Source organism: Meleagris gallopavo, chromosome 3 (assembly GCF_905368555.1).
Source record: "Meleagris gallopavo chromosome 3, MGAL_WU_HG_1.1, whole genome shotgun sequence".
NCBI lineage: Eukaryota > Metazoa > Chordata > Aves > Galliformes > Phasianidae > Meleagris > Meleagris gallopavo.
Genome location: NC_139406.1, coordinates 72,917,985 through 72,942,829, shown reverse-complemented (window position 1 = coordinate 72,942,829; position 24,845 = coordinate 72,917,985). Strand labels below are relative to the sequence as shown.

The 24,845-nt window shown below is 37.5% G+C and overlaps 1 protein-coding gene across 1 annotated transcript in view; it reads left to right on the top strand.

Annotated features, from left to right (window-relative positions):
* The window catches only part of STK3 (serine/threonine kinase 3), a 139,597-nt gene extending 121,377 nt beyond the window's left edge, over positions 1-18,220 (top strand). The window contains exon 11 of the mRNA XM_085221468.1: positions 14,489-18,220. Within this exon, the coding sequence (XP_085077594.1) occupies positions 14,489-14,647 (159 nt within the window). The 3' untranslated portion in view covers positions 14,648-18,220. The remainder of the gene's footprint in view (positions 1-14,488) is intronic.
* Positions 18,221-24,845: the final 6,625 nt, after the last annotated feature.

The following is a 24,845-nucleotide window of genomic DNA, read 5'->3' as shown; positions in this document are numbered from 1 at the left end:
CACCATAAGCTTTTTCTACAAAGACCATATTTCTGCTACTTCACAGGTGCAAAATCTTTTTAGAAATACATATGATGAGTTAGGATATGTTTTAAAATATATTGCTGGATGGCAACCGCAGGGCAACTGCAGTGCTTAAGTGGATCCCCATTTACATCCACTGCTAAGGCATAATGTACACTTCTTTTTGTAATGTGAGAAGATTAAAATTATGTAGAGGATAAAACAAGCCTTTATTCCCTTTTCATTTCTTGTGATAGTTCTAATTTATATTATCAAGATACACAAAAACTTACAAAATTATTGCAATAATTTTCTAAGATGATATTTTAAAATACTGTTTCCAAAAGCATGCGTTGTACAATCCATTGCTGATGTCTAATAATCATACCACAGCATTGGCTGTTTGCATCTAGCATTTAAAAATGTATTTCTGAAGTAGACAAGTAGTTTACCCTGTAAGTAGTAGGTACAAAACCTTTGCCTGTTTGTATTAGATTTTCACTTACAGCTTGATTGGTTCTGAAATCCCCTGCCATTTTTGGTGTAGGTAGGGCAGTCTTCTTACTCTGTTGTCAAGTACGTTCTCAAATACATGAATCCTAAAATGTGGTGAGAATACACCATCTCTGTGTTTCTTCTGAAGGGATGTGAATGCCAGAAAGAGAAAAAAGCTTTGGTTCTGATTCTCACATCCCTCCTGCAGGGTCCCCCCCTGCTGCATTTGAATTACTTACAGGCTGAATTTGAGGAAACTACCAATCCATTTGACAGAACTTTGGCAAAAAAAAAGTTATACAATTAATTTTTTAGTAGTTGTAATGTATAAAATCAATTTGATTCACTTTGTCGTGAAAGCATGACCGTCCTTCACAGGTATTTATGATTGCCCCCCAAACCTATACTTACCCAAAATGCAATACTCAATTTCACTATGTGTGTTCTGTTAACATTTAATCATGCTGGTGTCTCTAATTTTTAATTACCTTGTTCAGAGAAAAATCTTTTGCAATCTGGCTTTGTATTATTTCTGGTCTGTTTCCTGACAAAATGAGACTTAGATGACTGTGCTGTTTGTCTTGATAACTTTGGAGCCTTTTTGTCCAAATTCAGCAAATGTGGAGATCTTGAAGTTGATTTGCTACAAGTTTTCTACATAAAATAGTTAGTGTCCAAGAAGAAGTTGGCAGTCCTACATCTGCGCTGAGATGAGGGCTGTGGTCTGAGTTTTCTCTGGCCTGCCAGTGGGTTGACCTCCTCCGCCAGAGCTTGGAAGCATGGAATGTGGGGCACTGTATCCTCAGTCATGTGGGAGATGTATTAGATGGTGAGAGGGGTCTGGCAGAAAAGAGCACCATCTAGTTCTGTGACTTGACCCGTGCTGATCAGAGCAGCGAGATGCCCAGCAAGGTAGGCTGGTTGGGCTTGCACAGCAAACATCAGCCTCCCTTCCTGCATCCTCTCTCCTTTTCCTCCCCACTCACCCACAGCTGTGAGTTGGTGAATCCCATGTAAGGAGGCAGGCAGCAGCCTGAGGGTTTCACACAGTAGGAATGACCCTTTGGGCTGCCTCCTTTCATTAGGTCAGATTAAGTGTAAAACGAAGCTGCTTCCTTACTCTTTTTTTTTTTTTTTTCTGTTTGGTCCCCAGTTCCACTACTGTTTTAATATCAGCAAATCAGGACAGTCCTTTCTGTTAAGATTCCTGTCTGTGGTTCAGTAACATCTCACCTGAACTAACTTTTTATGGAAGAATTCCCTTCTTTAGGTAATGGTTTCCATGTGTCTGCTGAATCAAGTCTAAATTTATCACCTTTGGTTTGAGCTGCATTTTAATACCATCTGCTTTTTTGTCCTTCTTTGAAACAAGAGAGATGTGAAGAATAAGTGTTTTTGTCTTGACTATGCTCTTAGTACAAGTCATTGGATAACATCCAAAGAGAAGATTTACTAGACAGAAGTTCAATTTTGGCTTTGTAGATTCATTAAAGAAAGAGCTGTAAATGTATTATTTCTTCTGCTGGACCTAAAACTTTGATTTTTAATGCCCCTTGTATTGATACTAGCTTTGGTATAGAGATATCTATTTAACGTTTCTTTTTGCATTCAGTGAAATTAATACATTAAAGGTGTTCTGCTTGTAGATAGGAATATCGTATTATCCAGCCTGTATGACTTCCATGCCAAACAAAATTCAGGCTTCGGGATGTTTTCTCTGAAAGGTCATTGGAAAGGTGAGGAACAGAGATGAAATGATATCATTTCATGTTTACATTCATTATACAGTGCAGTAGTGGGTTGACCTACAGGAAAATAGATCTCCACATTTAAATTCCTTCGTAACTTCCTAAATCAATTGCTAGTTCCTTCTGCTGGAGGGAATTTTAGAGAATTATGTAGAACTGGCAGCAATGTAGCTATTACTGTCTTCTGGTTTTGAGGGCTATTTATATAGCATGACACTGCAGCAGTATTATTATAAGCAAGAGGTTTGAAATATATATTTGAAATGAATTTGTATCATTATCTCTGCTGGATGTTTTCTCAAAATTTCTCATTTAATGCGTTTTAGTTTTCACAGAGGTTTCATGTAATCTGCACGTAATCCTTGTTGGAGAACGTTGTTAGTATTCCGTATAACTACCTTTTTTATTTCCCCACCTTAACTGCACTTTTCTGTTTCTCCAGCTTTTTATAATTCTATCTTTTACACACTTGTTCGTGTGTAAAATTTTACTTCAGGCCAGTGCTGACACAACTTGTTCTATTCTTATCTGTTTCTATGGTGTTTCATCCTTTATTGCTTGGTATTTTCTTATACAATTTTCTGTGGTTGTTACAGCAACAATAAATAGCAAATGTGTCAGTTTTCAACTGACATTGCTACTTTTAAAATATTGCATGATATTAAATTGATAAGCAACTTGATAACAATCAGGTTAATAGGTGTTCAGTTCATAACTAGGTTTCCCTGCATGATACAAACTGTCATATGCTATAAAGACAAGCTTCCAGGATGGCTGATGTTTGGAGATATTAATATCAAAAATGACAGAAGATTTTGTATAAAGCAAGAGAAGATGCTCGTGTAGGAAAGAGGAAAGTGGTTTGAGATGGAAATGGTTGAGGACTGCAAGGAGCCAATATCTGTATAAATAAGTATTTAAAGTTTGAAAATGCTATAATCAAATTACATAGTTAGAAAAAAAATGAACTGATGAACCAGATTCTCGGGTTTTTGTATACATTGTGCTACGTTGCGACTTTAAAAACTCTCTTGATCTATTTGATATTTTAAAATATTTAGAAGTCATTACTTGCATTCATTTTGCCTTCTAACAGGGCCTTTGGTGAATTTGGTATTCACCTGTAATAAACCAAATTTTTTTTGTAAATATAATCGGATGTTGATTTTCTCCTTACAGAGTTGTGTATTATCATTAAGTATATGGTGTGTGTAATTTCAACTGTAATTTCTGCACATTAACACTAGTTTTTAAACTCTGAATATGGTGATGTTTCCTCCTTGTGAAGGATGTTAGCATTTTTAAAATACATGGTTTTTTTTAATTGCATCATTCTGCAACATAAGTTGATTTTCATTAGCATCAATTCAGGAATATGTAGAGTGTATTCATATATTTTCCTGAGAGCAGGACTTTTTTCAGTGGTGCATCCTGATACATGCAGTAGCTGTATCAAGAAGCAATCCCTGTGTTGGTAAATTCATGTGTAACTCAGAAGGTTTGGAACAGATAGGCAATCTGTTTGACACTAACCCTGTGTTTCCTTGCATTTGTACTCATGCATATGCTTTAGAGCCTGTTGGTGAAAAGGGCTTTTTCACACTCTCTTGTTCTAACAAACTCTCAACAATGACACTTAATAGATGATGAAACCCATTAATTTGTACCTTGTCTCTTCAGTTTTGCATCTTTGAATGCACTACGCCATTCAAACTGAGGAATAAGTCTGCTGTAAGCAGAAAACTGGCTGATGAATTTTAAATAAATTGCAAAAGCATTTAATAGTATCAACATTGGTAATTTGGTCTTTACTTTAGAAAAGCACTACTCTGAAAATGGTCTTAACAATGGAATTGTATTTACAAGACACCGTAAATTGAAATTAAATTCTATTTGGCTTTTAATTATTTCTGAATGTGCAGTTGTGAAACATAATTTCATTTAAAGATGAACTACATAACAACTGACTGAGCCAAGCCCAGATTTTTTCTGAGTACTGACACCTTGCATTGGAGGAATGCATTTGCCCGGCTCGCATTTTCCTTATGCTTTTTATGTGGCCTGGGAATGAGGTAGACAGATTCTTTGGTGCAAGTTTGAGCGTAATAGGAACTCTTCATTATTTCCTGCTCTTACAGTGGGAAATAATGTAGATAATGCCCTTAGTTTTACTTCTGTTTCCAGATTGTGAGTGCTACCTCAATTATAAAACCTAGATTATACTCCCAACAGGGCTTTTCAGGTTAAGAATTTACATTTGAAGTTGCAGCCACCTCAAAATCAAATGCAGCAAGTGCAGCTTTTTTGTTGTTGATACATCAAGCAATGATTAGAATTTTATAATTATTTTTCTTTACTGCTACTGTACAGTGATTTTTTTCTTTTTCTTGACTAATTTAAGTCTAGAAAAGTGAAACATAATCAGAGTGTAAACAATCAGAAAAATGAGGTGAAAAACCAGCAGGGGATAGAGAGAACAGAAGGATTCTTACCAAAACTGGAGTCACATCATATGTGTACAGGGTTTACAGGGCTCAGACCATTCCCTAGCTGTGGGCTCTGTAGCTGATGTAATTCACTCTAGAAATGTGAACATGGAGTAGTGAATGCTAGAACTGCAACTGGTATTAATCGACAGTGTTGTCACAAAAGCGTCCATGGTACCTGTTTGCACTGAGGTTAGCTCTATCTAATGCTTTTCTTTCATCGTAATAAACTACAACTATAAATTTATAATAAAAAAACTGAATAAACAAAGTAATGCTCAAAGTGTGTAGATCGAATGCTTTAGACCTTCCTAGGAGATAATATTGTGCAGGTAAGAAAGCTAGTTTTTGGCTTAATCACATGCACGTTTGAGTCATAGGCAAAATATTTGATAATAAATATTTATCTGGCAAATTATTTTGGCAGTTCTCGACTCTGTAAGTGAATATGCCACTGAGTCATTGAATCTTGTTTAATAAATAAATGGGGTTTCTGCATGGCGTAAGCATCATCCTTTTCACAAGGTATATTATTTTTGTAGAATAGTCTCCTTTAGAGATTAGAATTAGAATCAGTATTGGGATTGCCTGCTTTTCTTATTCATTAAGATGGTAGTGGCTTTTTTATTATTTACTGTTGCTGCTACTTGTACTTTAGTACGCGGGCCTTTTAATTCATGTGTTTTAATTAATATATTGTTCTTAGTATTCTTATATTTTTTATAGGATATTTCTTAGTATATTACTTGTAGTGTGAGTAGCATGTTACCTGTCTTTGCAGGAGAAGATACTGTGTATTATTTAAAAGCTGCAAGCTAAGTAGTATTATTTGATTGGCTATCACTTTCTGTATGCATGAACTTATTTTAGTTATAGGTTAGTCCAGATTAGGAGGAAAATAGTACCTGTATTACATTTGGAGCTTTGCAATGTGTATTTCCCCAGGTTGGCTAAAAATTATATGGTAATCAGTGGTTCTTTGATTAAATTTTAGTTAAATAATTCAATGCAGAGCTGGTGCATTTCATCAAAAGAAGAACTGACTGTGTGAAGCTGCTGAAATGTCATTGTCTGGCTGATTTGTAGATAAGACTTCAGTGAAACAGTGATGTTGTTAGGGAGAATTAAAGTATCCCTTAAATTCTAAAGAGATATTCCACAAATCTTCTCAGTTCTTGAATATAAGAAAATTTCAGAGCTGTTTTCCCTAACATGGGAGCTGTCGTTACATGGCAGGGGGCTGGGACTGAGCCTTGCCCCCCACTTGCCTCAGGTCCCTGTGCAGCAGCCATGGTGGTGCTCCCTCAGCTAGGCCCTGCTGTCCTCTTCTCCCTTAACCTCTGTGACTTTTGTGCAGCAGGAGTCTCGTTTCTCCCTGCCGTGACTAACAGCTCAGTTACATTTCTCTGCTTAGCCCTGCTTTGTCTAGTTGCTGCATTCCGTGTCTGCCCTTTCTGGTTTTTGGACTATAGATTTTTTCCAGTTCATTTCGTACCAAAAGTGGTTGAAAGCTATACGCTGTTGGACGTACCTGTTAGAATGCTTTCTGCTTGAAATGAAAACCAACAAGCAGAATGTCTATCATTCTCCCATTTATTGAAGATGATATGTTATTTTCCTAGAATAAAATAAAAATGAAATAGAATTTTCCTAGAATTCTGAATAGGCTATTTTAAACTAAATTGATTTTTCTTCCCTGTAAAGAATATAATTCAAGGTTCCTCAGCAAATAAAATAAGAATTTGTGTGTTTTGGGCTGGGGAGATGCTGCCCCCCCACAAACTTTTTCCTGTCTAGAAAATTTAGTTTTGCTGTTTTTGTTTTTGCTGTAGTTTGAGCTATGAACACTCTGTATTTCTAAGAAGTTTCAGATTCATGTGTATTGTCTTCCACTAGGACACTGAGGTTAAGGTTTAAGAACTCTCCTACCTCTTCAGGTTAAACTCTTCTCTGTGTCTGCAGCTAAATTCTGCATGGATATATCTTATATGGCAGAGATTCTGATTATTCAAGGAACTTCAGTTTTTCTTTTAAATATAATATTGAATTGAACTATTATGTAAACTTGCTGTACATTACTCATTACGTATTGCATTAATTTGTTTGCTTTGGTACTGTTTTCTTTTTAACTTCAAAACTTCTATTTCATATTATTTATGCTTTTAATTTTACTCCCAAATATAAATTTGCATCTACTAAATATTTTAGCAAAAATGGCACATCTTTATTGTTTTATTATTTTAACTTTACTATACTTGGACGTCTTACCTGGATTAATTTAGGTAAAGAAAAAGATCCCAAATCATTTGTATGTCAGTAGTTAATACAGCTTGTACTTGCATGTAGATCAGTAGAACTTTAAAGAGATACAAAAATCTTGTTTTCTGACCATTTTATAAGTGATTCTCTCATGGAGAAATGAAATGGCAAGGAGACAGTACCTTACCTTGAAAAAAACATACAGAGTAATGTTTGCATTTATATAGGTGAATGATAACTGCAGTTTGCTGAAATGGGATATGTAGTTTTTACAACCTTAAGCGTGCTATTTTTGAGAGAACTAATTATGAAAGACAAACTACTTGCCCTGGAGATCTACACATTAATATGGATAAAATGCTTTTAGTTACTACATAATTACTACACTAAAAACTCCAGTTACGTAGTTCATTTTTGTTTTAAAGCTGTGTATCTATGTGGATTATGTTTGAAAAACTATTTTTTCATAGGTTTGGTTTTTTTGCTGTTGTTTTTTTGTTTGTTTTGTTTTGTTTTGTTTTTCCCTCTATAAGCAATAAGGGCAGAGGGGAGATCCTGTATGTTTTTAGATCTGGTGTGGTAGCTGCTCTGCTCTCCTTACTGTGTGGATGTATTTGCAACTCAGTTTAAATAGCACAGTGGAAACCCAGATGGAGGGCTTTTCCTAAGCTTTAGATTACCTATTCTGTTGGGAACTCCACTGTTTTTTTCATGGCTAACTGTAGCTTTACATGCCTGATAAAGAAAATCAGAGTACTTAAAGAAAACCAAAGTCTTCTCTGAGGCATTTTAAATGGTGAGTATTTGCCTGTGATACTCTTAAAAGTCATTTTGAAAAATGTCTGTGATAGATGGTGCAATTCTGAAGAGAGGACAATAGCAAATTACTGAGCTTCAGTAGATTCAATTGTAAGTGTATAATGTTACAATAAGTGACAGAAGCAAAAAGAAACGGAATAAAAGGAGTTGTTTTTTTTTTCCTTTTGTACACTTCTAAAGTTAATTTTTTATTATCAGATACTAAGAAAATGATCTCACAGTCACTTATCAACGAACATTTTTGAGCTACCAGTTTTCTAGGGCACATGGCTTGCAATTTATTTACCTCTGTTAGTTGCTTTTTATGTTTTACCGCTTTTAGTGAAAATTATTATAATCCAGCCACATGAACATCATATTCTTTAGTAGTAAAAGCAAAGTGAATTATGTTTGAGCTGCTTACGATATGATCAAGCATAAACACATGCTACTTAACTGGTGTTGTCAGGAACTGTGGAAAATTGCAGTATGCAAGAGTTGTAATATCATTGATTTTTACACAACTCTTCATGATGATTTGTGCTTTTCTGTAGATTTCAATTCCTGTAGTCAGTATAACTCATAAAAGCTTTAAACTCCTAGATTGGTGTTTTTCTTTTCCCTGAACATTTTAGTGTTTGCAATTTCTAAGCAGAAACGTTTAAATTCTAGCTACCTCCTCATGGCTCAGAAATAAAAAGAGAGGTAGAAAGACCTAAAACTGTCGTTTTAGGAATCTAATTTTTTATGGTAGTTTAATAAAGATGAAGGACCCAGCTCATAATTTTTGAATTTTAGGATTGGCAGTGCTTAATGTGCTAAGAGGAAAAGCCCTGGGTAGTATGCAAATCATACTACGCTGTAACACTATAGAAAACTCTTTTTTTTTTTTCTCTTGGTGGTTTGCTATTCATATGTAATACTGTCTGAAGCTGAGAAAAGTCTTCAAAGGCTGAAAAATGATTATAGTAGGGGAGATTGAGCTTTGTGTTTTGAAAACAATTTACATTTTCATGTATGAACTGTGGAGGTTTGAGTAGTGAAGATAGGAATAAATAATTGAACATTTGTATATAATATTTTATTCCTAAAAAGGACTTCTTAAAAGTAAGTGAAGTTGTCCTGATTTAATTTTCTCTTAATTCTATGTGTTTATTTTACCCCTCCCCATGCATAAAGTAGTCCTGTGGAATGAAGTTTAGGTTTTAAAGTCTTACGTTCCTAGTTCTTTTCTCCCATAAGTTGTCAAAAGCAACAGTAGTAATTGAGTTCTTTTTTATATTTGTATAGCCTCGTATTTTGTGTTTTGCAACAAGGAAACCTGCTCCCTAACATGCAGAAATAATTGCTTTTGCTCTACTCTCTGTTATAGGTGGTTTGCTTGTGTGTGATTTGCCTCCTCCAGTGACAGCAGGGGTAGGGATGACAGCAGGTCAGAGCTCTGACATGCAACCTGACAAGTACAGCAGGGAGGGGAGAGCTACTGCTGAGCACATAACAGCAACTGTGGCATATTTCTTTGCATGCAAGGATAAGAAAACTACCACATAAGTGAGCTTTTGGAGTTTGGGTATGAACTTTTATAGACCAGAAAAATTTGTCAGGAAGGCTCACCTTTTGTCTCAGGGATCCTGACTCAAGTCTAACTCGTTATATTAGTAAAAAGGATTTTGAAATCATCAGTGGGTCTTGTTCACTAGGAGAGAAGAAAACTGCTCAACAAAAGTAAAGGAAAGGCTACAGTGGAGAGAAAGTTTCTTTTACCTGAGGCCACTAACAACACAGAGCAATCCAAGGCATGCACTGGTTAAATCTTAGAAAGTGCTATAGGCAACCCACTCTTGCAATTGCCATAGAAAATTATTGTTGTTAGCTATTCCGTTGATAGTTCATATTGTAGGAATTACTAGCAGATGGGAAAATAGATGACTCAGAATACAGTATTAGCAATCCATATTTTTTTAATCAAAGGCCTCTAATAAGGCATGTTGCATCTGTAAGATTCGTTTAAGCAGTTGCTAGGAAGAATTTGTTTTTTCAAGTAAATACAACAAACTTGATACAGATTATTTTTTGATCAATTATCTATTTTCTTAACAATTTAAACCCCGAAAATGCATTTGCTTGTTTTCATTGCAGCAGCTTAATGGCAGTATTCCATAATTTAGTTTGATAGAATTGGAGGTTTGCAATAGTAATTCATGCATTATGGAATTGCTAATGAAATCTAATTTTATCATATTGAAAACATCACAGGCCTAGAGCTTTTATTTACCTCTGTTAGCTGTCAAGGGTGGATTAAGACTGTAGTGTGCTACATCCACCCAAACTTTGGATTTCGCCCCCTGAAAAGTTTGGATGGCTACAGATGTGTGCTGGCCAAGACCAGCTAATGAGTTCCAGACTCTTTTCCAGACCCCTTCACTCATGGACTGCAATTCATGGACTGCAAGCACCGCCAAGTATCTCAGATACATTTCCTTCCTTCTGACTCCTGTGCTGGACACAGGTAGTTAGGATTCACATTGCACCGCTTGTCTTGATGACCTTTGAAGGTCCACATATGATTGTGTGTTATCTCTTTCCTTCTCAACTTATCAACAGAGATCTCTGGTCTGTAGACAGGAATGCCTATATATTTTCCAGTTGCATATTCTGGCTCAAATCTTTGTCAATATGGTCTGATCGGGGTTGCAAACAAAATATATAAGGTATGGTGTGGGTCCTCCTGCAGGCAGGAGTATTGACTGCAAGTGATTCTTTGTCTTGCTGAACATAACAATCCAAATGTAGCTGATCTATCTGAGATACACTCAGTTAGACTGAAAAACATAAAAACTGTTGCCTTTCCCTTGCTGGGGTTTAGTTCTGAGAGATGACTGCATCAGCATGGGAGGAAGGAATTCCTTCTATGTCACTGTTTGAAGATGTAAAAGAAAGCAAACCGCCTGAAGCCAGTGCTGACCAGAATAAGAATGTTTTCTGCATAGAAAATATTCTGATGAATCTTCTATCTTTCATTTATAGCACTGGATTATTTTTTCTTCAGCTGCAGAGCTTATCACTGCTTCTTAAAAACCCATGTAACTGTGATTAGCTGTGGTTCCTGCCAGCTTCACACCAGGGAATGTACCTGTCTCTGGAGACTCAGTAGCTCTCATCTGTGATTTGATCACAGCTTGTGGATGTGCCTGGAACTTTCCCAGCCTCTTGATTGTTGCTGTATCCCAACTTCAGTTCTCAGTAACAAAGGTGGTCAAATTAAAAGAAGGTTGCTAACAATTCTGAATCTGTTCTGCTGCTTTTTAACTTTTGCACTTAGCTTTTTTGGAGAAGTTGCTTACCCTGTTATGAGTAGGTTGAAAAGTGAACCAGGAGGAGGCAAATGATGGGTATCCCATTTGGTAAAAGTTCGAGATGAGCTATACCAGGTTTCCTCATTTCTTTTTCCTTAGAGGAGAGTGTGCAGTGTATGGTTGTGTTGCCTTTTCCTAGAAAATAACAGTTCAGCTGCAGGATTAGATAGATATGCTTTGGTATCCAAAAGATATCAGTGAAGATGAGTGTTCCCATGCACCTTGCAGATGCTCCATTCACTGAAGCCTGCCTCTGCCTTGGAGCTGGACCATCTTGACACTAACTGTCATCTGATTGTGAGCATCTGAGCTCAGAAAGGACGCGATTGATTCTCTTATTTGGAGTGGCAGAGATTAAACGGTCACTATCAGACAAATAATAGCTTGATTACTGAACCACTGTTTTTGCAGCTTGTAAAATGCTATCAAACTATCATTTAAAACCTTTTTGAATTCTGGTTGCTTGCAGAGAATTTCCCGTTTGTGTTGGTAGCCCTTTTTTCAACAAGCCACATGGGAAATTAGCTATGGCAGTTTAGATTGTGAACTCTTTACAAATGGAAGTGCATGAGAGTGCCAAGCTCTATCACTTTAAGAAACTGAATAAAAATATTCATCATGCATGGGAATAAATTGCATAGGAATAATTACATTTCCTGTTTGAGTTGTTTCTGCGCATCTCATTTAATATATTTGCTGTTGCAATCAGTGCTTGGGCTTCTGCAGTCTTTAGGGTTCACAAAAAAACATTCATGGCACAGAGAAAAGTCAAGAAGCAAACATTCTGAATGAGGAGATATACGTGTGTGTGCACAGAAACACTTCCTAGAGTGAGCTGCAGCATTTCAACGTGATTAAGTGGTTTACTATAGTACATGGAGCTCTCTGACCATTACTGTCTAATCTAACATCTGATGTCAGATGGATGAGATTCATAACTGTTTTCAGATTCTTAATTTCCCTTTTTTTCTGTTATTTGCTTCCTCTGTGTGTCCCAAGCTTCATCTGTTCATACAGATGAGCACTGCAGTTCCTCGTGTCCCCTGGGTGACATGACTGAGATCATTCTGAAAGATTCTTATTCTCTGGATTTAAAAATTCATTCTCTTTGTATTTTAATTTCCAGCCCAGCTGTCTGTGATCCTTAAAGAATATTTAATTCCATTTGCTGGCTCTGTTTTTTGACTGAAATTTAAATAAAAACTGAGCCATCACATTATTCTCTGACAATTTATTTTTTTAAAAAATTGGGTTTTTTTGTGCAGAATAGTTATGTGATCACATAAGCTTGAGTCTATTACGTGCAGTTTACACTTGATGTCTGCAGTGGTGATTCAGAGGGAGTAAATGGTTGCCCAAGCTGGCCTTGAACAGACACAGGACTTCATCAGTGACAATAGAAAACTCACACAAGTGGTCATTGATGGTGCTTGTCTTGGTCCACTGCTAGTCCATGGAGCCACAAACACATTTCTCAGATGTGCTAAAAACAGTGGTTTTATTGCTTCTCTCATCTCTACTGCTAGGAACCAGTTAAAGAGGGGAATCAGTTCTGTTGTATCTTCTGATAGTACTGCAAATTCGCTCATCTAGCGAACATCTTCTCTGAAAAGTTTCTGTATTATGCTAGTAATATTTACCAATGGACTGAAAAAGAAAGAGGGTTTCTTTTTTTGTTTGGTTGGTTGGTTGGTTTTTTTTTAAAGTCTTTTCTTTCTCTGAAAACTGAAGGAAGTTTTTCTCTAAGAGTCTTGGTGACTGAGGAATGATGATTCCTTTCCCCCATCCTTTCTTACATTTATCAGGTGGGAGAAATGTCATTAACTGGGCAGAGGCAACTTCTTCCATCCTAAGATGCAAAAGGTGCCATTTGTCCTCATCAGAGACAAACATTGGTTTTGGGCTGCTGAGTGCATCTGGAGTTTCTGAAGCTGATGCTGCTCTGAGGGTCTCTGGTCCTGGGGATATTTTGACTGCTGACTTTTAATTCTGACCTTCACAGAAATCTTATCATTAAAACAGCATTGAATGAAAATAGGCATCTTTTTCTATACACTTTTCTATGCATTTCTGTTCTTCACTCCATCTTGGTTATGCATTTAAGTTTGTTTACTATGTATGGTGTAGAGTATCGGTAGAAATCATAGTGCTGGGGTTTGGACTGTATGTAGCAATATGTGTTGCTAATTTATATGCCTCAGATGCTGATAAAAATAAAGATCAAAAGTAGTATTTCGTTCCTCAGGGAAAGCAGATCAGACGGTGCTGATGGAAAACTGCCCTAGATTCGTAAACTAAGCATTGACTCATTAATAGGTTGATTCAGAAAATATATATATATATTTTTTTCTCCTGAGTTAGGTGATATGCTTGTTTGCAATGCCAGCATGTTTGCAAACACAGTATAGATCATCCCTTTCCTAGGATCTTTGAAATCTGTTGATGTTCATGACACTGTGTGAAAAGTAATGGACACACAGGCAGTTCCAGCAGGAGAGAGAAGTGAAGAAAGGCACTGGACTTCCCCAGGAAAGAATTACATAGGGCAACCAATGGAAGGAGTTTTAACAGTGGATCCTCCCTGCAAGAGCAGGTGGGGCATTGATACCTGATGTGTCCCGGTGCCTGCCGGGAACCTGGCCTTTGCTTGCATACTTCTTGTGTCACCCATCGTTCTTAATGAATGAAATGTAATGAACTCTTTTAACACTGTGAGAAAGCATTTTTAGAAAGAAAAGAGGGTGGTAAAAGGTAATTTCCTCCCATGAATTCCGGAAATTATTTTGTGTTATTTAAGCATCTTGTTGGCCTTGACTGGTTCTGGCAGCAGTTTGTCGAGGAGTACAGGTGTCTTGTCACTCTGATCAGAGGGTACCTCCAAATATCTCTCAGATTGTTGCTTACAGCACTTGTCTGTTTCTTAAGGCTTCTGTGAGAGACTGAATTCAGTAAGAAATATTTGATCAGCCGGTGTAATTTATATGTGTGAATATAATCTTGTGTACTATGGCATGCATTTATTTTCAGCCTAGGGAGTTTAATCCCAGGCCTATATTTATTCACAGTCTAATTACAGGGTATTCAAAGGGATTTTTTTAATTGTTATTATTTTTATTAACTGTGCTGAATGTGTGTGTGTGTTTTCATATGCTGTTACTTACTGTGGAGCTTCTGTCTACATAAACAGTGATATATATATATATATGTACACACAGGGTATGTAAAAACACACTGCAACTGTAAACTAAAGGGTTATGAAAAGCAATGGTTTTCATATTGCTTATAAATAGTTTGTAATCTTTTTCTGTGTTTTTTTTGTTTGCTTGTTTTGTCTTTTTTGCAGTTGAAGAATCTAAGTTTAGAAGAATTACAGATGAGATTAAAGGCTTTGGACCCTATGATGGAAAGAGAAATTGAAGAGCTTCGTCAGAGGTACACTGCAAAGAGGCAACCTATCCTGGATGCAATGGATGCCAAGAAGAGGAGACAACAAAATTTCTGAGTTCATTTTACTTTCAGAGATAATGCTATGAGTCAGTGTGGACACTGGTAACTTTGTAGGTCTGAAGGAATTTTATTGTGAGAGTTTAAAAAAAACACAATCTTTTCATTCTTCCTTCACAAGCAATGACAATTGGAGCAGTGAAAAAACACGTGGTGTTCTGCAAAGGGAGTGAAACACATTACCACTTGTTAAATTTTCAAACGTTTAATGTAATAGAAATTTGGTCTGTTACTTCCCAGTCTTTTTCAGGTGTATTGTGGTAACTTTGTGTTGTACATTAGGAGGTGAGTTTGGAGCACCTGGAACTATTTCTTGATTGTACAACACTACAGAGCCTTATGTTGCAATATACTTTTCCTCCCACTTAGTAGCATATTTATTGTGTAATCTTTGATTATCCTATTTATTTTATGCCTGTTTTTTTTTAATTAGGAAATATTTGATAATATTGTGGAGAGAAGAGCTAGACTAGATGAAGTTAGTATTGTAGTAGAATGAAAAGAAGCTCACCACTATATTATCTTTTAATACTCCAATTTCAGCAAGCATCCCAATTCAGGACAGCATTTGAACCTGTGTTCAGTCCATTCCTATCAACAGAATTCTAAGCATAAAGGAAATAATAAGCACATGTTTTTCTGCTCTCCTGATTGAAGGATTGTGGCTGCAGTTGAGCAATACAATTGTTACACTAGAGAGCATTCTTTTAGAGAATATTTCTGTCATTTTTACGCACACAGAATGGTCTCTCATTAAACAAGAAAACAAGTGCCTAATTGGTTTTGATTTTTCTATTATTCAGGAGAAGCAACGCTTGCAGTCACTCCTGCAGTGTAATTTTCCAATTGCTATTGCAATTCTGACCAGTATCACCTTCCTGTTTTGCACCGTAGTTATATCCTAGTTTTATAATGAAGTAACAGCTACACTTTACACATACTGGATATGTTTTTTAGTTCATTTAATTTTTTAGCACTATTTTGAGGGAAGAGGGGAGTTATTAGTGGTTTGGGCTTGGTTTGGTTTCACATTATAGATATTAAGGGATAGTAATTTAAAAGCCAAAGAATATCAATTGAATACTTATATATAATGTAAGTACTGAAATGAAGCAAGGTATTGCAGATCTCTGAGAGTTCTGTCCTGCAATCACTAAACATGCAAAATTCCTATAGTCTTCTGTGGTAGATTTTGGGAAATCAGAAATGCAGGACCAAGCTTTTAATATCTTTTTACAGCTTCTTCTGTCTGATTTATATTGTGTAATATCTAATAGGTAGATTTACAACATTGCAAAAGCTATTTCAGACTTAACCAAAAATGTGATCCACTTTCTGAACAATCTACTGGGTTCTCTGTTGCAATCTTTACCGTTGTTACCTTTTTATAACTAACCTTACTGTGATAGTCAGACTTCTTTAAACAATACAACTGAAAAGGTCTTTACTTTCAACCTCCAGCTGTTAAGCTTTTAATGGTGACTACTGTATGGGCATCTTCTGTTGAATGTTTTCTGGAAATTAGGAATCATCTCATACCTCTTAACATTTACTGTCATCGTTTGTGGACCATTTAGATGGAACAGTGCAGGTTTTGGAAATGGTGCATTATATCTTAAAATTGAAGCAAAAGGAAAAAAAAAAAACAAAAGATTTTACAATATCAGCATATTACAGCCGTGCTGGGACCAGAATTTGGTTTTGAGCTGCATTACAGCCATTGTTGTCATTCTGTGTGTGTTTGCGTGCATGCCACGCTCTGATCTGTACACCCCAGAGTCAAATAAATTTTAATTGTGATTGTTAGAACATCCTTACCCTCAACTCTTTTTATATTTCTTAAAATAATGAGCATCCCTTCTGAAGAAGCAAGAACACAGAAGATCCATAAAAATTACTTTAGGTAAGATAAATGCACCTTGTAATCTTATGCCTCACATTTATACAATGAAATGATGTAAAGTAAAAAAGTGTATAATCATATCATTAGATTATAATCATAATGCAGCAGAAAATAACTGCAGCAAACACCTCCCCCATTAGTTTGATTCTTATTTAAAATTCATTCCTATTTCCTCAAATTTCTGGTGTGTGTGTGTGTCTATATGCACGTGTGTGTGTATATATATGCATGTCTATAAGTAGAAATATAGAACAGGATTACGTAAACCATCAGGAGAGGAATGTAACTTGCCTTTTGTTGGTGTGCCTTTTAAGCAAAGTGTCCAGACACTCTTGCCTTCATCATTAGCAGCTTTCTTTTCCCTTACTCTCTGAAACTTTTCCCACCAAAAAAGGGCTTTGATTTTGAATAATGTCTTTGCAGTATAATCTGTATAATAACAGTGTAACGTAATGATCAGAACTTTCATATCTCATGTATCCTGAAAGCTTTTTAATGTAGTGCACTAAATATGAATTAACTGTCCAGAGGGACTCCAGTAAAAGGCCATTTTAGACTAGAGGTGCTGCAGTCTGACATCTGAAAGGTAGCAGAAGATAAAGGACATCCTCTCTTCACTCCTGATCTGTCTGAATAGAAGCAATTTGTGTAAACTTAGTGCATGAGCATACACACATAGAGGAGAAAAATTTAAAAGTCACGGAATAAAATAATTAAATGAAGCAAGCCACTTCATAGAGGTGGAAAAATGGCTTTTGAAACACTTTGAACTGCGTAGGTATCAGCAGTTTGTGACCAAAGAATTCTTCCACAACTGAAGTTATTCGTGTTGCCCTTCTGGGACAGTGTGAAACCTGTCTTTGGTTCCAGAAGCTTGCATTCCAGCCTCTAAATTAAGTGCAAGCATAATTTGTAGAAATAGCTTTTATATTAAGAGATGATTACAACTCATTTTTCCTTTCTTCTGTCCAAATGAATCAAACCATCCGTGCTAACGGCTGCACATCTCTACTGCAGGATGAGCATCTCCATAAAGGAAAGCAGATAGTACAGTAAATACGGCATTTTAAAGGCGAGATTTGCAGAAAATCTGATAGAACTACTGACAAGGTAACCTTCAGTAAGATTTTAACCAAGTGGTTTCTTATTTGCATCTGATTTTGTCTGTTTAGGTTTAGGAAGAAAAAGAGAAATAGTTTTGAAAAATAATTACCTTTTACTAAACATTTGTAATAAAAGTGAATTTTTCGTGTATAATGCTGTCTTGTTGTTCATTCTAACTAAAGCTAATGTCACTAGTAATCATTAATGTTCATTTATATAGTTGTATCACCAGTAAATAACAGCTTGTCTGTATTTGCCCAGGTATTTTCAGAGGAGAGGGTGCAGTGGCTCGGGCTCCTTCTTTGTCCACCTGCACAGTATGTTGAGCTTCTCAGTATAAAAGTGGTTGATGGTAAATGATTAATGAATCAGTGCACAAGTCCATGAGGTAACATTAGTCACCATTGACATGCATTGGTGCTTCTAAATGGAATGTATTCTGCACAAATTCTGTAAAGCACTTTGTGTGCATGTTGTTTTATCAATGTGATGTGGTGAAGGTTACATTTTCCTTTTAATTGTATTCATGGCTATAAAGCTAATTAAAAAGACTTTATAACATAAGCATGCCTTTATTTCTTTGCATTTGTAAATATTAAGAGCTCCATCTTACTGTGGTGTTTCTTTCTGCACTTTGAAGGCTTAGGAGGATGTTCTCTAATATCATAGAGTGAGCTGGAAAATTGGCTTAGGGAATTTTCTGTACGAGGCTGTGGTACAACACTGTTATGTCTACTATTGTCAACGAGGGCCTTGCAGAAAAAAAGTCTTGGGCAACAGGTGGTGCTTCCTGCCACTGTTAGGTGCCAGATGATGTAATATTGCACTGCTTTGAGGGAAAGGCAAAATTACTTTCATAATAGTTCAATGTAAGCTCATTACATTGTCCCTGGGACTTGCCCCATTAAGTTTAGAACAAGTTTCCTTCACAAAATGTTTGTTGTTTTTTTTTTCTCTCTGTTTAGCGTATTCACTATGGAAAGGAGCTGCTATTTATATGGTGTGCTCTCATCCTTTGGTTTTTTCTTTGTTAGAGTATTTGAAGAATACTTATTCATTCCTCCTGGTTTGCTTCTCCCTGCTCAGAAAGACAAATGTGGGCATTGCTTTAAACCAAGTGTTTCCCTGAGCTAAGTGTCCTTGAGATGTTGTCCCACAGATGCCAACAATGGCATTTATTCCTTTTGTCATTCATAAGAGATCATTGAAGCGAAGTCTCAGCTGCTCTGGACATGCTGCTTCTGAGACTAATGTTGGCTAACAAAAGTGCCTTTGTAGCTAACTGTTCTTCATCAGTGTTTCATACCTGACTTGCTTCCATTAATGCTTACTGTCTTTTATGTCTGTGCTTTATGTTATTCAGTTGCCACTTTTAGTGGTTTTAAACAAATTATAATTGAAAACACCATAACAATGCCAAGTACTTAAACCTCAGGAAGAAGTCACTGAAAGAATGATTCTCTCTTCTTTTATTCTCCTACTCCTCTCTGGGTCGTGGAAGCCTTTACTGCAGATGATGAATATATAGATGTTTTGACATGGACAGACCATCCATGCTGTATGGATGCAGATGGTTTTAGCAAGAGTCCTCTGCTGTAGTGGCATCAAGGCTCCCGAGAACTGTGAGGAAGCAGCACAAAGCAGTGTGTCTCCTTGCCACCAAGAGATGTGGCACAGATCTGGAAACTGCTGGTCAGCATCAGGGTAGCACTGTATCAAACCGGTGCCTGTTGTGAAGGAAGCCTGATAGGGTGCAGCTCATCATCAAATGGGCAAAGCCGTGCTGCAGTGGCAAATGGCTTTTGGTGCAGCATTGCTCTGTTGGCAGGAGTTGACACTTTGACAGCATGGCCTGACACAGGAATAAGAAGTTTTCATGTGTGTGTGGCAAACAGAGTTCTCACTTGCTGTGCAACCACATGCTAATTGTCTGGATATATATTTCACTTCTACAAGTTAATTAAGGCATATGGTCTTTACTTAAGAACTAGACACTGCCCTATGTGGATATTTCTTATAGAGAAAAAGATTTTATATTCCAGAATCTCTCCCTGCTTCACTCCTAGAGAGAAATACAGCTCTCCTAATCATGTTTCTCCACAATATTTGGACCTGACTGGTATAATTGGTATAATCCTTCTTTTTCTGTACACAGGTGTGTGCATGAGCACACAGACACACACCCTCTGCCTTCTATTCATTCCTCCGTTCCCATCATGGGAAAGTGTCCGTGGCCCTCAGATATTCACAGCACAATGCCCTTAAGATTTTTCTGCCACTTCACACCTTCCTGGACTTGCAAAGCCAGCGTGGTTACTGTTAAGGAAAAACACACGGCGACTACATCAAAGAGAGAGACCAAAAGGTTTTGGTTTGATTTATCTGACACTAAGCCTTTAGTGTGATGCATCAATTGATATTTCATTTTTATTACAGCACAATTGGGTATACAGACTAAACAGCGAGAGGTGTCCTTTTGATCTCTCCCAGCACATGAAAACAGGTGTCACAGTCCAGGGATTATGTAGGTCAGAGATTATTTGAAGAAGGATTAAGTAGAGCTACCAATTTTCTTAGCAACCATATCCAAAAGCATGAGAATCTATTTAAAATGCAGGCCTTCTCTCAGATAGGTCACTTATTTGTCATATACCAATTCTCTGCTGAAACTGTGGAAGAAGGTTAAAATTTTTAAAGTTTTATTTGTGATTAAAAAAAAAAAGCAGAAACAGATCAAACTATGTACTTACAGATACAATTAACAAACTGAGTCTCCTAAAATCCTGGTGTTTGTTGTTGTTGTTGATCTTTGTAGAGTAACATCGTTGAGACCATCCAGAAAATAGTGGGGTAATTCGCCAATGTTCAGCCATTTATATGCACATACAAGTAATTATAAGCAAAGTCTGATTTACCTCTGCAAATTGAGTAGAGGTCTCTAATGCAGTGAGTACTGGTGCTGTATTTCACTAAATGCAGCTGCACTTCTGAAACACTGCTCTTCCTCATTGCAAGAACCTCTCCTCCTATCAGGCATGGGAACACAACCAGCAGTGAGTTGGTAGCCCACTGTGGGTCTGTTCTAAAAAGGGCTGAGCGACCATACACCTCCCATTTTATTTTCAGTTACCGAGGAAGGCATGTCCACTGCAGACTGTTCAGCTTTCACGCATGTTCGTTTGCTTTGGGGGTTATTTATAGCCCACAATTAAAAGTGTCTGAGATCAGTGGCAATGATATGTTAGACTTAATCGACGCATTTCTCCTACTTAGTGTAGCTGTGTTCTGTTGACACAGATCCATGAGTAGCCCCCGAGCATGTTATTATTGGGATAAATAATCAAGAATTTCTGTGATTCTGTGTGTAGGACCAGCAATACAGCAGACCCACATCCCAATCATTAATGCAAATTTATTCCACAAGTGGGTATAAGTTTGAAGCCTTTTAAATGTGGTTAACACTGATTTATTCAGCCCATCAACCGACACAATTTTTATAGATCTCACAGCACTTATCTTCAGTTACTGCCTCCACAAAAAGCACAATAGTTAGGTCCTATCTTGCAGCTGAAGTAGGAGGAAGTCTTATTAGCAAAGTGTTTGACTAATAATTTATTTTGTAGACAGATGCTGAACGAAAGTGTTTAGTTCAGCTCTTTGCTCTAGAAGAAGGAACAATGATTAAGTTGTATTTAAGAAAAGATTACTCTTGTGCTTCTCAGCTGCCTTCCAGCTTCTGCAGTGATGTATAGAAATGGAGCTGCTCGGGACCGAATGTGCACAGCGCTGCAGCACCAGCAGCTACGGGGTTTGCAGGAGTTGTGTGGCTTTGCTTTCCCAACACTTGCTTGCTCTGCCTCAAATACTGAGGGCCACCACAGCATTCAGAGCTGTCTGTTGCTGCCAGGAGAGAGGGAAGGAAAACCTCCTGACACCCCAGCTCTCTTCATTCAGGAACCATTAACTCTGACAAAGTACACAGCCGCTCTCTTCTATATTCCTGCCGTGTCTAGACTTAGCTCTCTTTGTGCCTAAATGGAAATCACTGAAGAAAGCCAAACACAGCAGAGCACACCTGCTGCCCCCACCTTGCAGCATGACTCTTGTCTCCTGCATTGTTTCAGCACTGGGACAAGAAGATTCCATCTCAATTTGAGATGGTCTTACTGTGAGAAGCTGGCCTTGCCAGTAGCGCAAGACAGAGAGAGTCACGTTGGGAAAATGGTTGGGTACAGCTTACTCTTCCCATAGGGACTTGCAAGCATCACCAACCTCTTATCGACCTCAGCTTTCTGAAGAGTATACTCCCACAGTGATATGGAGGGGCACTATACTGGGAAAAGGCACGTCCAGAGAGGGATGAAAAGGTTCAGAAGAGATGAAGTTTGGAACGTTCAGTGAGAAGCTAAATCCTACTGGTACCTTGAAACAAATAACAATTTGAGGTGCTGATGTTTCTTCTGTTTTTCTCTGAAGGGTTGGATGCATTCCCCTGCCTGTCCAGCCAGATGCATGCATTCACCAAACTGAGGACTTTCAGGTTTAGGGTTGTGCATACTGGGGCAGATGAATGTCTCTGTGTGCAGTAGAAGGTCAGCCAGAGGCTGTGAGGTGGTTCTCCATCTGCTGCACTACAGGAGAAGTGAATGCCAAACAGACTGCCAGCAGCATCATGCTATGTGGGAGACACTTTCTGGACTGCTTGGAGGTTGCTTCTTCCAGCTGAAGGCCCATATCTTTGTGTTTGAACACTGAAGGAATCAGCAACGGGACAAACAACTGCGTTGAGTGCCCATACATTGTGGCTGACTGTAAATTATTCTCAGCTGAAAAGCATAGGTTGGTGGTGGGTGTTTGTGTGGGTTTTTTTAGGAAGAAGGCAGAATCTGTAAAAGATGCTTCAGGACTGGATGGGAATATTGCTCAACTCTGCCAGAATAGTGGGAAGCCTGAAAATATGTTACAGAAGGCCCATGAGGAAGTCAGGTGCATAAATTGGGAGAAAAGAAGAAAAAGAAGAACACGATGAGAAAAAAATAGTTTGGGCTCAACACCTCACTAAGGGATATGAGTAGTGACTCTGGGTTGAATATTGCTTGAAAATACCATGAAAGGTAGATTGAAGTCAGGAGTGTTGTGAAAGGAAATGGATAACTGGGAAAGCAAGAACAGCTACTCCAGGGGCTTTCTGCTGCTCGTGTGTGTGCAGCTGGGGCCCACCAGGAGAGGGGCCGCTTGGAAGAGATGAAAGGTCATGTCAAATTGATTTAGTACCTACAAGTGCTATAGGTGTGCTGCTTAGTCCCTAATTGATGATGTAGAGAATGAGAAGCTTGTGCTATTTGCTCAACTAAAAAATGTGTTTCATCTTCTCTACACCCCCAATTAAGAACATTTTTAAAAACAGAAATTTAGCCTGAAGTATACATTTAAAAGAAACAAAGAAAGAAGTATTCATTTTAAAGAAACCTTCAAACAAAGGTATGCTTCTCCTTTGTTATATATAAATATATATATATACTCTCCATATATATTTATATATTTTTTTTCCTTTGTATATACTCACAATACCCTGAAATCTAGATTTATTCTTAAACCCTGTATTGATGCATTTTTTTGGGTGCATTTAACTTCCATAATGTGGCACAAAGCAGAGTTCTTGAATGAGCAGTACAGCAGTACACTATGGGGTCAAGAAATGCAGCAGAATGAGCACCGGATACTGTAGTTTCCTGCAATCCCATGAAGTCTTGTACCAAAGGAAGAAATACTGGAGTATAAATTTGGAAAATTAAATGCAAAGTTCATTGTTCTGAAGTTTCACTGTGAAGGAGATTGTGCTACATTATGTGAAGAAAACATTGCTTTATAAGTGAGTACGATAGTCTGCAGGGAAAAAGAGAATTTGCAACTGATGAAAGTATGTGAATCATAAACCAGGCAATAATACAAACTCTGAATGTACATAAAAAGCTTAATCACAACCTATATATAGATTTTACATCTCAAGAAAATAATGTAACATTGCTTCTCAAGGACATTTCTGAATCTTTATAATAGCCTAGATTTGTACTAGAAATCAAGATTCTATACTTGCTCATTCCTGAAGTAAGTTTCACAGAATCACAGAATCAGAGAATGGCCCTGCCACATGCAGGACCACCAATTTCCTCCCATTTAATACTAGACCAGGCTGCCCAGGGCCTCCTCCAATCTGGCCTTGAACACCTCTAGGGACGGGGCATCCACAGCCTCTCTGAGCAGCCTGTTCCAGCACCTCACCACTCTCATAGTACAGAATTTTCCCCTGACATCCAACCTAAATCTTCCCTCCCTCAACTTAAAACCATTTCCCCTTGTCCTGCAGTTATCTACCCTTTCAAAGAGTTGATAATTTCCTAATTTGAAATATTATCATAATCCTCATTTAAGCACTTCAGAGCTTTCAGCCCTAAGAGAGAAGTTGCAGCATCTTCACTGGTTACAAAAAAGTGACCATCAAAAGGCAGAAGAGCACATGCAATGTTTTTCAATGTCCATAGAAAGCAGATCACTGACTACAATAATTTTCATGTTTCAGATCCTGGAGAAAGTGGCCAATTAGTTCTCTAACTGAATTCTGACCTTTAGATTTAGAGAAATGAAGATGACCAATGATTTTATAAGTCTGGAGCAAGTATTGATTACTCAAAATGTAACCTCTTACAGTTGCAAAGACTTCTGAGATATTGAAATTTTCCTTTAAAATATAAACATTTTTCTGTTTAACGAGAGATGAGAATTCTTGGCACTTTGGCGGTGATGGGCTGGTGGTTGGATGAATGATCTTAGCGGTCTTTCCAACCTCAATACTTCTATGAGCCTATGATTATTGGGATGAGCCCTGGCATAGAGGTTGGTTACTCCATCAAATGGCAGGAAGGATGTGCCTCATTCTTCCTTACGTGGGTATATTTGGTGAGTTAAGACAACATTACTTGGAATAATTACCATCTGCCTCAGTGAAAAATTCCAATAGCCTAAGCAAATATTAGTGCTGCTGGACAAAGCAATCTCTTTCAGGATACAGTGGTGTGCAGTGCCAGCTCAAACAGATTAACTCTAAGCAGAAATAAAGCAGAAAATAAGGCTAGATCTCCTAGGATGATCAGAGCAAAAAGGAAAACTAAAACAGTCTTGGCAGGTATCA